General features: G+C 40.4%; 1 protein-coding gene across 1 annotated transcript in view; it reads right to left on the reverse strand.

Annotated features, from left to right (window-relative positions):
• The window catches only part of CPA6 (carboxypeptidase A6), an 81,680-nt gene that overhangs the window by 36,510 nt on the left and 29,644 nt on the right, over positions 1 to 15,526 (reverse strand). Inside the window, exon 2 of the mRNA XM_030943219.1 lies at positions 8,698 to 8,773. Coding sequence (XP_030799079.1) covers positions 8,698 to 8,773 — 76 coding nt within the window. The remainder of the gene's footprint in view (positions 1 to 8,697; positions 8,774 to 15,526) is intronic.

Here is a 15,526-nt window from a genome sequence, read left to right on the forward strand (position 1 = left end):
GAATAATCCCGCATATCACAAATGGTGTACCGAAAACTCTTTTGTTCTGCCAAGACAGAAAACAGAACAAGAACATTTTTATTCACTAGTTCAGTTTTCCTCCAGCTCATTCCATGCCCATGGAAAGGAAGCCTGGGAAAAAAAGAGTCTCACTGGTTTTCCCCACAAACACTCTCATGGCTGCATAAATCCTACCATCTTTTTTTTTAAATTCAAGTCACTGAAATAAATCCCCAGCTTCTTTAACCTGAAGGGTTTAGGCTGGTCTTTGAAATTAAACCCATTTTCTTGGGCAGTAGCCTCCAGTTGTCCCTCACTACCTTTTCATAAGCAGATGTTTAATTTCTTCTTCCACTTAGCCTGAAAGGAAGATGCTTAGTGCTCTCATCAGGTCTGCAATTATGAATCATTCATAAGAGATGACTGATGTTTGTCATGAAAATAACTACAATAACTTTGCCATAACGTACATTCAGTATCTGGAGAAAATAGTTTATGATGTATCTGTGCTATTCCCCATGAAGACAGTAATTTTGTTATACGTTTTATTACCTAGCAATTCCAGTTTTTATTCCTACTGTGTCCAGCAATACATCTGCTAAAGATGGCCTTGTCCTTGACATCACCAAGAATGGATTTCTTCAAGAAATGCTGTCAACTGTAAAGTTCAGAATATAATTATTGTTATGATGTTGTCAGTTGAAATGGCTTGGCATTTCTGAGTCTCTTGTAAAAGGGAAAAGGCAGCCAATCATGAAAACAGGGGTGCTCTTTGCTCATGGGCTCTTTCAGGAAATGTGGGTTTCCCCATTTATATCCAAGTACTCATGGACAGATGCATAAAAAGCCTAAGCAGTCATGAAAGTCAATAGATAAGTTTTCAATTATAAATCCAATTGTAGAAGGTAGAGAGTAGAAGTAGAAAATGCTTTAGTCTTACTGGTATCATCCCCTGAGTTTTTATCCCATAATACATGGGAAACACAGCCACTTACATGTATGCACCCAAACACCCCTCACACACACGTGTACAGTGTGCAACAGAATTTTAGTCTTCTGTTGGAACATCTGAAAATGCAGGAATGACTCCTGTTGACTCTGACACTGCTGCATAATTACAGCAGTGCTGTGGTTCACCTGGAAAGTGCAGAGCTGCTCCTCTCAAATGTCTTCACCCTTGCAAATGTTTTCAGGACCAGGGCTGATTTCATCCTCACGTTCTCCTGCTAATTAAGGAACTTAATTGACAGTTCTGATTGCCAATCAGCTTCAGCTACCCTTTATGTGCTGCAAAATGGTCCAGTGGCAATCCAGTGTGGAATTCCCTGTGCTTTCTAAATGGACTTACAAGGCAGTCCCAGTGCACAGTAATTTAGGTTTCTGATTGAGTGCACTAGACATTTTACTGGCTCTAACTTTTCAGTATTTATTTGCTTTTCAGTGAGGCTGGTAAGACTAATTGTGCCAATAAATCGGGAATGATTCATGGGATTGCAGCAACCATAACACTGGCAGGAACAGAACATGAACAATGCACAGACTGAAGTTTTGAGTTTTGCAAATCTTTGTGGAACTATAATGAAGTAATGGTCTTCCCACTCTATTTACACTGGTATAATTTTACACAGGGCTCTACATTGAAAAGAACCTGTAGGCTATTCCTCAAGAGAGTCACTGAGATAAAACTCATACCCAATTATATAGTAACTGAATATCTGTTCTTACAAGTACAGATGCCACTGGGCTAAGTATATTTGAAAGATGTGAAAAAGTCTTTAACAGACTCATTAAAAAAAATGGCCAAACCCTTCTTTTGTTTATTGTTAAGCTATTTATAGCTTGGTTCAAATTGCAGTTATTGCTGCACTGCCTGGGAAATAGAATAGTAAGCTCTGGATTTGATTCTGCTTCCACTGAGGGTGTGCTGATGGCTTTGTTGAGCTCAGGCTCAGGCTTCCTCAGAGGAAGCTGATTCCTTCTATCTCAGAAAGCCCATGCTTTCTGTGTCTTGTGAGAACAATACTTTCACTACCTGGGCTATTCTGCTCTATCTTGTATTTTCCCACTAAAGCTTTTCTGCAACAACATTTTCCCTCTGAGCCTGGCAAGTGGTTTCCGAACATGTATTTTCATATATCAATGAATACCCTCTGTTGTCACCTGCTGTTCTTTGTGAATCTGAAACATTCTAATATCTGACTGGAACCCTAACATGAGCTAGGGTAAAATCTAGACTGAAAACTAAAGTATCTAAAGCATCAATTGCTGTAGGTGCAAAGTAAAATGCAGGCAGCCCTGCTTGCTGAGCTAGTTCTTTCCTTTTGCAAATTGGGCTTTCCACTTGGGCTGACAGGCTTTCTTACAGCATTTTCAAACAGGCTTTTGTCCTCTGTTGCCTTTTAAAGCATTTTCCTATGGAGGTGTAAACTATCAGATTTATAGCCAAGTGATCCTTTTCCTCTATGAGACATTTTTTCTGATTCCCTGAACTGCAATGACAGGATGAATTCAGGGATTACAATGGATAAGCAGCTGCCGTACGGGCTAGAAAACAAACAAAAGGGAATGGAGTTCTGGCTTCAAGGCCTGCTAGGCTGGCTCCTCCCAAAGCTGAAGAAGTGACTGGCTGTGCCCAGGAATTTCTTTTATAAAAACTACTGAAGAAAGAGTGGTCTAACTCTATTATGCCAGGAATGTTCACAGAGCAGTTGTTTTTTTGCTACCTATACAAACAGTCCCGATCCAAGTCAGGCGTTATGTGATAAAAAGTGCTTGTAGACCACTGATGGAGTAGAAGTTATCACTCAAGGATCAAATGAAGTGCTACTTCAAAAATAATGCTTACAATGGAAAATTCCAGAGCAGATAAAGAGAATCTGCTGCATCTGAGGACCCAAGAAAATCCCCATTTCTTTGCAAAGCACTTGGGAATGTGACATTTGTTTCTGTCATTCAGGTCCAACAGACTTAAAAGCATGAAATGGCTCATAAATCAGCAACAGGCTCCTCAAATTGTCTTCTGAACAAGAAAGAGCAGGAGAAAATAGGCAGTCATTGGAGAGGTGTAAAAAGCAGAGGGACAGCAGATGGACAAGAGAACTCCTGGGGGACAGAGAATGGGTAGTTATATTCATGTTACTGCGGTACTATCATCCTAAGTATTTGTCTTTCCTTTGTTGCTTACTGTAATAATCTCGAAATTATTAGAGTGGAACAGTGAACCTGCAAAAAGATATTTCTGGTATTAAACACTAAGCCAGGATTAAAGATTTGTACCATATATATAAAAAGAGAAATTATTTATAACAGTGAAGACCGCAACAGAAAGTGTAGAATTCAAGACTGGTACCTGCAATGGCATTACAGCAGCAGCCAATATAAAAGCTGGGCAGTGATGTACAGCTAGGAAAAGAAATAATTCCCTGAGTTTGCACTTGAATTGTCAAAGTATTTGCTGCATTTTAGTCCATCACAACCCCATGAAAATGTTTCTCAGCACTGCTATGCTATATACCTGCCATACATGTATAGGATACCTGCATACTATACATCTCGCATGAAAGCCAAGGCAGGAGCGCCAGCATCATTTACCCCTGTCATATTCACTGTCACATCTACCCCAGTGGGCTTTGGGACAAGGTCTGTGCCAAATGTGTCTCTGAGGATGTGGGGTGGTGCTGCTGGTAGGAAGCACAATCACCAGAGTCTTATTTTTCTTCCCCACAGAGACTCAAAGAAATGATGTAGGAACATGCTGGAGACCAGAGATACTGCTGTACACATACTGATGGCATCTGCCAGCTGCTACAACCTCTGTCACTCAGTGAAAACCAGAAACTGCCATCTCCTGCCTCAAAAAAAGGCATGGCTCTCTGTTCCCCACCTGCTCATTTCTTCTGACCTCAGACACATACTGCCCCAAGAAACAACTGCATACCCAGCAGTGCATGACGAACAAGAGTTTCCTGAGAACTTGCTCTGGAGAGATGTAGTCCTATAGTGAGGGAGGCACAGGGAACTCTGCTCAGCCTGGCTGAGACAAGAATGGTCTGGGCCAGAGCCCCCTCCTTCTGGTCCAAGCTGATCTGATTCATTATATTTAGGTTTCTATATTTATTCTTTACTGTAGCTGAGTTTATTGGTTGAATACATTCACGTTCAGGCAATTTTACAGAACTCACAGCAGAAAAATTTTTATCCGTACAGCTGGCTATTTTTACTGGCAGTGCAGATCTACACGCTATGTTCAGCCTACTAGGGGGAAAAAAAGCAATATTCTGTCACCTCAATGTTAACAGAACCAGCCTATGAAGGAATCAATTTATAATAATGATTAATAACAAAGTACTGTGAGCAATGGAGCTACAGACCAAAACTAATTTGTGGAAATTACTCAGCAAGTGATTATGACTAATGGGATTTGCCACTGGGCAATTCATGAACAAAAGTAAAATGTGTGGAATGAAACATTCATTATCCATTATTCACTCAGTACAGGCAATGGCATTCATACAGTAGCTGAGCCTGGACGATTTGGGTAGAATTCAGGGATTTGTTACACCAAACATTATATGGACTCTTTTTATTTTTTCCCTTAAAAAAGGGAGGCAAATATCCCTCCTGAAGAGCTCCAGATGCTAGCTTTCAGATGTTCTCAGGGACTACAACTTCTGTAAAAATGTGTGAATTAACTTTGCAGCTCAGGTATTGGTAGAAGAGCAGTCCTGTTTGACATCGAGAGGTTTCCATGAGGACTAAAAACCCTCAGTAGTCCTTGAAATTCTTGTATGAATTTTGGGGGTTATGCTTTAGGTCAACTGTTACTGTCCAAGTTAATCACTGGGGACATATGCTAAGATACTTCAAATACATTGAGACATAAAGCCAGTTCCCAGATGATCCTTCAAGGGTGTCTCAGTGTAGGTTTCTGTAAATGCACATTCAGGAAAGTATTCCTTTGGTGTCTGGTGCTTTTCCCAAAAGGGATGGACCTTGCTGACCTCTGTGGCATTGGCTTCAGCATGGCAAAAGGCAGAGCTCTCACCACTTCCTTCCCCACTGCCCTGGTGTTAGAGCAGACTGTAAATGACAAAATCTACTCAGGAAAAATCAGTGTAGGGGCAGTAATTAAGAAGCTGGCAGATACAATTAGTGAAATTTTATTTATGACACATTGCTGTTCTTTAACTGCTGGTTTATTGTCTTCTTGGTTCTTTTCCCTTTGTCCAAATGAGAAGACAATAAGGAGGGGTATCTTTGCATTTGCTTTATTCTCTGCCTGACACCAAAATGCATTGCCTTTGCAATAGGATCATCAGGATCATTTTTTTCAAGCTTCTTTGTGATAATGTCCTCCAGAAGGACAGGGTCATTTGAACTGAACAGAAAGGAGTTTTTCTTATAATTCTTTGGATTATGAGATGTATGCCAGAATAAAAGGCTAAATCACTCTGCCATACAAGTGTAAATTTAAAGGATGGCTGGAATGAGCACAGAACACCACAAGTCTGTAGAAAATCTCCCTCCACCAGACACAGCAAGGAGGAAGCCTGGGACAGGAGGGATTATGTTCCCTTTGCCTTATTACCACAGAAGGTCAGTTCTGTGCAAGGAAATCCTGCAACAGGCATACAATCCATTTGTGCAGAACCTATTCTGTGCTTGCACTGTCCTGGGAATTTATTCAAAATATTTTGTTGTGCATGGATCACACCAGGGGTAAACTGGGCTCCCCAAATGACTTTTGCACTGCAATTCCTGTTTTACTAATTGAGGCTAATCCTGACATTCCTAGAGAATGTAACTTTTGGCCCTCTGAAATATACCTCATCTCTAATAGATCAACTTTACAGGGTAGAGAAACGTCTGAAAACCAAGTGCATGTATTCTTCTCAATTCAACAACAAAAATGATATAAGTTTTATATTTATTGACTTTTCTTATTCTTATAATACTGACAGTGGTAGAGAATACTATCAGGTCACATCATAACTCAGGTTGAAAACTGAATTTTGCACAACACTGAGTAACATTACAAAACTGTAGTATCTTGAAAAGATCTCGATTCCATCTTTATTTCCCCCTTGAGGAACAGAATATGTGAGTAATGTAACAGGTTGGTATTAATTTACTGCTCAAACCAAAATAGATTCAAAGGAGATGTGTCTTTAAACTAGTTCTGGTTTTCTGACTCAATACCAAAAAAATCCAAAGTGCAGTCTTTGTAATTATAGCAATTCATCCATCTCTGTTGACACTCCTGCTCATATTTCTGTTGTTTGTCAGGCATATTGTGGTAAGATGGCAACAGAACTATATCTGGGGTTTGTTTGAAGCTTATTTTGCACTACTGAGGGTTTGGGGGTTTTATGTGCATTGTCTTCCATTTTCTCCAGAGCATATAATCAACATTGTGTTTAAAGGCTTGTATTTAAAAAACAGAACATAAATCCACTGTACATTGAATTTCAGCCTGGAAGTCTGGGGGTGAGAGAAGGATGGGGAGAATTGACATGGAGACTTCAAAATTGCACAACTCCAAATACATGGTTCTCCAGTGGGGCTGCCTGATGGCTCGCAGCCACAAGTGACTTCTGCTGCTATTGTAAGGACTGGGCAGTTCTGAGGAGTGTCATTATTGATCCACTTCTTCATGAGGGAGTAATTTGAGGTTTTTTTGCAGGGTGGAAATATGATAAATTAATGTTAGACATATCTATTACTTGTTACCCACTCGGGTGTCTCTTCCACCCCGTGCAGATGGGCAGTGAAGCAGCTGCAGATGGAAGAGCCCTAGGACCTGACAGGCAGCCAAACCCAGCCTGTGCTCATGAAACTGGGTGTCACTACACTCTCTCTTTTTTGAGTCATCCTCTCAACCTCCTCTGCTTAGTTTCTCATCAGAATCAATCATTTTCTAATTAACTAGTCAGATTCTGCTGAAGTTTGCCAAAATTTTATTATCCTGCTCTCAGAGTTACAGTATGCAATTATTTATTCAAGTTTCTACTGCTCCCACTTTGATTTGAAGGAATCTCTTTCTGGGAGCCTAAGGGAGCTCTGTAATGAGAAACAGTTACAGGAAGGTGAGCAACCCCTTTGCTTCGCAGGCTTTACAACATGAGGAGAAAGGAAAAAAACACATGTGCTCCCTCCTTATGTTCCAACATCCAGGGGGGAGAAATTAATGCAAAAACCAGCTTCCACATGTATTGCTCAGGTTCATGGTTAGGTTTTTTTCCTAACTGGGAGTAAAACAAGTATCCTTTTTGGGGTGTTACAGTAACATTCACAGGTGAAGGTCAGGTCCTTAATAAGCAACGCAGAAACAAATATGAGACAATATTCTTTAGGAGAGTTGGGCATTACAGTGCAAAGTGTCTAATCCATGGCATCATGACACTGCCTCTGTTGAACACTGAAATTTTTCATTCAACATGTGCACAGGCTGGATGTCTTGGGAACGGGGGTTACAAAGCACAGCATCTTTAAAGGGGAACTAACCAAACACAGCGTTAAGAAATGCAGATGTGATGAAGACAGCCTCAGCTTTCCTACTTAAAGCTAGTAAGGTGTCAGTGTCTTGACTGCTGGACTATTCACAGCAGTAAGCCTTCTCCTGGGCTAAAGTACCTAAGATAGCTCAGGCCTCTTTCTTTAAAATGCACTAGCAAGATAGCTTCATCATAATTGAAAGATGGAAGAGGGTGTAAGATCTCTCCTGATGCCTTAGTTTTGTTTTATTTGGTATGCAGACAGAGACTGGATTTACTTTTATCCCAGCTGTTAACTATTGGACTAGAAAATTATATGCACCTTCATTTGTTCCTCACTGAGAGCACAATCATTTATGTAAGTTTCAACAACAGAGGCAGAATTACATCACAGACTGCCTCATAGTTTGCTGAAGGCAGTGAGTAGCCCAAAGCTTTTGCACATGCTCCAAATGCTGCGGCACTCAACATATTGATCCAATTGTTACTCCCCTGACTCTGCTCAGGTTAGGCTGTTTTGGTGACTATTAATGAAGTTTATCCCTTTCCCACAGTGCCTGGGGGCAGTGCATGTGCATGGTACAGTCCATTTTTCAGGACTATAGACCTGGCTTACAGGTAGTCCCCATGCTCTGGGACAGACAGACTGCTGTGGAAATGCTGCCTCTGCCTCTGTAAGCTGTGCCAGCAAAGCAGCATGCTGCAGAGTGCTCTTGAGCTGCACTGCTGCAGTGGCACTGCTGCTTTTCATTTATATCTGCAGAGAAAGGCCAGGTAAGAAAGACTTTGGCTCCCTGTCCTAGCCACTCTGCCTCTAGAAAATGATTCTGCCAGAGAGATTCTCAAACTGAAGCCTTTTTCATATTCCTCTGTGTGTTCACAACTTGAACTAACTCAGTGTTTTAAATAACAATTGAGCAGATAATGAAACGACTATGTATGCTAGCAAGAAGTGGAAGAGCAAAGAAAGCAAATTTACAAGTATGGCACCTGTATCACTTTAAGGAAGTAAGTGTTGTTAAATTTGTCAGGCATGATGAATCTAATACTTAGGCTATTTTATTGGTAAATTAGGAATTTATTGGGCAAAGACTTCTTTCCAAATAATAAAATAATTTGAAGTGTCAAATAAAAGGCAAGTCAGTAAGCCTACAACAGTCTTCAAAAAAGATCAGAAAAAGAAGATGAAAATAATTAAACTCACCTTAAGCCTGTTGAATGCAGCCCTCAGGATCTGTGTTTCCCTCTCGCTCTCAGGAACAACTCGTATGAGTTTATCACTGCCAATAACAGAAAATTGAATTGGCACTTTAAGACTCCTTGCAGCAGTACAATGGGACAGTAATTAGGTTCAGATAGCTACTGTAATTGTGCTCTTTTTCAGCACCTGGATAATGTTGGGTTAGCTGGAGCTCTGCTTCTAAACTTGCTGCTGGATTATGCACTTCCATAGAAATGATTTGCTCTTTACAGTTCAGTGTCAGCTTGACCTTCCATTTACATCCAAATGTTTTGTTCACTCCTTCTAAGTTAGAATTCAGGCTGACATCTTCCATACTGAACATCTGCCTCAGAACAACAACAAAAATCTTTTTCCAAAATGACTGGTCTGTTTCCGTGGATGAGATTAGGTAAAATACATTGTTTTTTCATGTTTAAACCTTTAATGGACTTTGAAAAGTTCATTGTTTCATGCATTCAAGAGGGGAGCTGACTTGAGAAAAGACGTGATCTTCATATTGGGGCGTGCCTTTTGCTTTACCCATCGAAACTTAAATAAATTTTGTGAAGTAAATAGCTGCTTATACATGCTCAGAAGGTTCTAGATAATAGTAGCTGACTTTATTCACTTTCTTTAACAGAAGCTGAAATAGAGTAAGTTTAGGTAAGATACAAGCAAGAAATTCTTTGCTGTGAGGAGCACAAGAACTGATTGTCCAGAGAAGCTTTGGATGCCTCATCCTTGGAAGCGTCCAAGGCCATGTTGGATGAGGCTCTGAACAATCTGTTCAGGTGAAAGTTGTCCCTGCCCATGGCAGGGGGGGCTGGAACTAGATGACCTTTAAGGTCCCTTCCAACCCAAGCCATTCTATGATTTATGATCTCAATGGACATAATTTTGCAAACAGGAAACAAGAAACTGAATGACCCTTCAATGACTACAATCTGTCATGGCCTATGGGATGCTGGAGACCAGAGAAAATGGGATGATCATGTAACTAAAATATCAGTCATACACAAGAAGAATGAAATAACTTTAAGTGGCCAATGTGAATTCTGGCAGTTTCCTACATTTTGAGTTTTTAATTGATACTGTTGATAACCAGTACTTCCCTTCAAAGAGGCCTTGGCAGTCATGCATATCTTTATTTCTACAGTTCCATCCACTAGCCAGAATGCCCTTTAAACAATTTCTTTATCTACAGTTTCTATATTATCTGGGAATTTTAAACAGTAGAATTTCCCTTGACATTGAGAGTTTTGACCCTTAAGTATCTTGTGAGCTCTCCTCCTTTGCTGAAAGTTCTGAGTCTAGTGAGAAGATATTTGGCCAACTAGAAACAGCACTGCTGAGTGTGCCCTTCCTGGCTCACTGTTCGAGGAAGGCTCCCAAGGTGCTGCTGTTCTCAGGCACCAGGTCCTGCCTTTGGTGAACTGCAGCTACAGCCCTGGCAGGACTCACCTTTGCTGCAAGAATCCTTAATGCATACATAGGTAAGCATTAAATACTGCCAGTTCAGACGAAAGCACTACTAATAAATTCTGAACTCTGAAGTGCCTTACCTGTTTCTGGAAATAATTTTCCCTTACCCCCTATTCTTTTTTAGTCTTTTCTCTACAGCCAACATTTGCTCCCCTTGGTTAGCCACTGATCCTTCTTTCTGTCTCAGCCCTCCAGTTTTGGTTCTCACCCCTGCTGACAGGTCCCAAGCCTTCCAATCCTACATGGCATTAAAGTTTTTGCTCCAGTTAGACTCCAGGCTACTGCTGCAGTAACACTGATGTACCCACAGCTGTGGACCTTAGTCCATTTGCCTTGCCTGCTGTTGACCTTACTGGACAAATGGTTTATGCCTAAGGAACAAAAGTTTCTGAAAGCCCTCTTATAATTTGGCAGCCCAAAAAATTTAGGAGAAGTTACTATGCTTCCAAGCCAAATTTAACCTCCTGTTTTGGAGCTTGCACAGAGAGGAATAAATCTCTAAGAGTACTACAATTGCTGCATCTTTTAAAGGAAAATAGATGCTTTTAATTTATCATACACACAACAGTAATATTTTTTCCATTACTCACTTCTTTCTAAGTACTAAATTGCCGTTAAGAAGAAAATAATGAAAAAGTAATAAAGAAGTAATGATTGCCCAGGAAGCTGATGTAGCTAATAAAGATCCATCAGACATTTCTGGAAGGATTGGTACAACCAACATATAAAAACCAGATTTTAATGAAATAAGTAGCTAAGCATGTGTTACACAGCTGTAATGGAATTTCAAAGGAGCGGATATCACTGAGGTATGGTCTTGAATTCATACTGTAAACTGTCTTCGATTAGCTCAGCAACTCTGTCCTCTCCAGTGTGATGACAAACCTGCCCTGGAGAGGAAATTATTGGTGCCGTGACAGATTGATCACTTGACACATTGTTGGGAAATGCTTCAAGCTGTGGCTGAGTCTGCTGCTAGAGAGCTCATAGCAAGCAGTTTAGCAGTTTAGCATGGTAATTTCAGTATTTTATTAAAAGATGGTTAAACCATTATGGCAAAGCCCTTTCAATTTTTGTGCATGCAAGCTGTGGGAATACACTGGATTCCTGAGAACTATCTGCTAACACCCACTTCTGTAGGCTGGTTAATCATTATGCATTCTTCAACAAAGCACAGATAGGAAATCTAGCTTTACTTCAGATATCGACAGACCAAAGGTAATTTTTTAGCTTTATAGCTTTTCTGGCTACATTTCACATTAAAGAAATCCAATTATTACCTTAAATGCTATGTAATACCCACTGAACTTAGGGTAGAAATTCAGTAACCTACCCACTATTTAAAAGCCAGCAACATCTATCAAATCATGTACTAATATGGTTGATAAATGGCAGATGCACCCCAAACACTCAGGACCATCCCCTGGTGATGTCCCCAGCCATTCTTTATGTTGAGCTGTTGAGGAGAAAGAAACAAGTAATCATATCTATATCCAGCTAAGGAAAGTTTTGCTGCCTGCAGACATATGTCAGCAGTCTGATGATTTATGCAGGTAAGGTTAATTTTCTAACCATGATGCCTCTAAATCTTTTTTTTTTACCTTATTTTAAAAAATTCTAAACAAACAGCAAGACGAGATATATTTTGTATAAATTAGTGTAGAAATTTATATCCACCATGACAAACTTTCAATTTACCCCTAGCAATTAGGCTAATGGAATTTAAAGCTAGGACTTAGTGAGATCTTTTGAATTCTGTGTAAACACAAAATTGTGTTGAAAGCCATTGCCAAGAGCAGAACACAAGCTCTGGTAAATGAACTGACTGAATGAGTGTGGTGAGCAGAGCAGAAGCCAGACAGCTGACATCCCCAGGGACAGCCTTGTGTCTGAGCAAAAGGGGTGACCAGCTGTTGGCCAGCACTGACATGCAATGACTTCTTTTTTTCCCTTCATCACCCCCTCATATTTTTCAGGAACAGCATGAGGAATGACACAGCTGCTTTGGAAACACAGAATATGCTACGTGGCCCTGGGAAGGGCAATACTTCCTGATGCCAATGGGGACTTAAATTCTTGGTTTATTTCTTTGGCTTTTTCATTGACTTTTTTCCCATTTAATTCATAGTTTTAGTCATCTATGAACAGACCAGATGGATCCAAAGAAACTATTCTGCAGCACATCTATGACCTCTTTGCTGATGGAATTAGCAGTTCTCTCTCATGAAACTTTCCTGATGAAGTCACATGGCATCAACCGCATTTATGTAAATTCCTCATTTCCTTCAGGAAAATCCTTTTTATTGTTTTATTCTCCTGACTAATGTGAACCTTAATCAGATCTCTGCTCTCCCATGGAATTTAATAAAAGCATGTTTGCAAAGGATTTACAAGTATTTTAAACACAGTTTAAGGAGTGATATGCTACAAATCAAATACCTATAGAAAAAAATAGGAAAGAAAATAAATCCCTACTTACAGGCATTCATTCCTAATAGTAAAGGAGGGATTACAGTTCTTGAGAACAAGCTGCCATAGTTGCTGCACTTTAGAGGTTCATTAAGGCTGAATGACACATCTGAAAAGATCTACAGTATGAAAGCCTCTTGTCAACTCCCAATATGCCATCAGATATAATTTGTGATGAAAGATCAATTGCTTCATTCCCTTTTCTCCACTAAATTCTGATAGTCAAGAGGTTAAGAAATAATAAAACATTAATGTTTTTCTCTCTCTGTTACTGGGATGAAGAGTTTTAACTGTGACTCAATACCACTACAAAATCATGATAGACAAATAAGGCTGGGCTTCTTCCTGAGACTGGCGGGTACATCTGGAAAGGGAACTTTACAAAACTTCTTGAGCCTTTCATTATGGTTTTCTGTATTACAGCAGATGCTGATCCAAGCAGAAGAGAACACCATTCGTATTGTCTAGATAGCAATGTATATATTTTCTGCCTTTTAGCTATTAAGGCAGGAAAACTGAGGCCATTCCTAGTACAAGAAAGAGCTAGCTAATTTATAATTTTTGACAAAAAATAGGTGTTTGGGTAATGTAGGCAGAAATGCTGAGGAGGCAAAGTATGTTATTGCCCTATATTTATCAGCATAGCACAGATGACTTCTTGGGAAGCTGAATTTACATGCTAATTCTCAAGCAAGGAATATCTGAGTTTCATAGATGTTTTTCAGGTGCAAAAAGGGTTTCTTTACCCAGCAGGAAACTTTACAGACTAAAGCAATGCTATATTACTAGCAGTCTTCCTCTGCACAGCTTCACTTCAGAGACATATGGTAGGGGAATGTTAGTACCTGCAAAAATTTCAGTTTTCATTCCAGCTAAGGAACAAAGTTTTTCAATAAAAGCTGGCCTCCCATGTCCCATAGACACTGGCTATAGGGCCACCTAGCTTAAACACAAGAAATGGGAACCAATTGCTTCAGTGCATGTCTCTGTCTCAAAAAAGAAAAATGAACTGTGTATGGTAATGAATGGTGTCTTGCTTTCATCAAGTGTCATCCAGTCATGTGCAAAAGAAGAGAAAGAGGGCAGTGATTTGGGGCAGAAAATAAAATAAGTAACAAGACCAATAAACACTTAAACCAACAGACCAAATTAAGCAACCAGCTGACAAGCAAATATTGTGCTAACTGTGCAGGATTAAGATCCACAGGGGAGGCTGCAATCATCTGCTTAAATGAAACAGCATGTATACTCATTCATATTAATTTCCTGAGAAACATACTGTAATAACATATTTGCATGAAACAGCTGATGATTGTTTAACTTGGATACAATCCTTCCAATGACATTATTTGAACGTCTGCTACTTTTAAGGAAAGGATCATCATCATTCTGGTAACATATTATTGAAAGGAGCTTCTGCTATAACCTCATCTCATTCTTTATTGCCATGGCTTATGGCAATAAAGTGAGTTGCTCTGTGCTTTGTAAGGAAGCAAGGAGTAGATTGTGATGCTGCTAGGCCTGGCATAGGCCTGACAGGACCAGAAAGTTTATCTGTCCATCTGGGCGCTCCTCCCTCTGCCCAAAGAGGAAAGCTTCCCCTTTGCATCCTGCAGAGGCATGTTGAACTTGTGTGGTGGGGCCAGACAAGCTTGACTTAATGTCCTGATGAGACTGTAGCAAACAATTACTTCCCAGCCAGTGTCCTGAACAGATCTGATTACATCAGCTGCATACATTTTTCCTGTTCTTCATCCTCCCTTTCACCACACTTCTACCTTGCTCACACTACCTCCTCTCAAAGAAACAACCCATCCCTAATTACTTTTCCCCAACTGGTCCCAGCTTTGCAATATTGGTACCCAAATCTGGCATTTCTAGGTAATCTCAGCTTCATGTGGTATCATTGATAGGGTTACCCAGGTATTGTTGCCCAAAAAACGTCCCCAGTACTCCCTTTCAATTACCTGTGAAATTCAACCTTTTCTCAAATACCTCCTCCTTTACCTTCTCCAAGATCCAGCTGTACTTGACAGTGCTCTCTGAATTTTTTGTCAGCTTCTCAGATTGTCATATTCAGCAATTCCTTATGTCATGTCCCATAATTTATCTATGTCTTGATCACTCAAAGCCTGCACATTCCTGCTGCTGCCATCATTCTGAAGTCCTCATAGAAGCTCATTGGCTTTTCTGAGCTTCATAGTTGCTTCAGTTCACTCTAAGCCTCGTGTACATTTTGAGACAAGTGCAGCAACTATTTCCGAATTAAGTATCTCAGGACTCTGCAGCAGATTTGCTCTTGGCCTCAGTGAAAGGAAGAGCACCAAATCTGTCACAAAGTTGTTACAGAATTTAGATGCCAAGAGCAGAAGGGTGAAGGGGGAAAGGTTCAATGGTAGAGGACTGCATGAAACTTTTTCTACCCAGACTTCCTTTAAGACCTTGAACAAACAACCACAGGTAATTTCCAGTGAGGCTCATGCCAGCTTGGCAGAAGGCTCCTTATACTGAGTTCCACATGCTTTGTATCCATTCATGTGTAAAAACCACAGACCCTGTATTTGGTTAGAGACATTTGATAGCGGATTGGTTTGTCTGCAGCAAGACTCTGGGCTCTGTCATGGTGGGTGTGCTTGAAGCACGTGGACTTGCCAAAGCCCGGCACTCAGCCTGACTCTGAGACCAGGTACACACCTGCCTGCAAAGCCTGACGGACAGGCTGGGCTGCACAGCTATGCTCAGCTGGCAGCGTAGGCATGGTTCAGCTCCCCACCCCTGTAACAGGGATGACCTCATCCTTTAAACTTGTGATAGTATGGAGACATAAATAAACCCATGGATTTTAAGCTTCCTGTTGGCC

Source organism: Camarhynchus parvulus, chromosome 2 (assembly GCF_901933205.1).
Source record: "Camarhynchus parvulus chromosome 2, STF_HiC, whole genome shotgun sequence".
Lineage (NCBI taxonomy): Eukaryota > Metazoa > Chordata > Aves > Passeriformes > Thraupidae > Camarhynchus > Camarhynchus parvulus.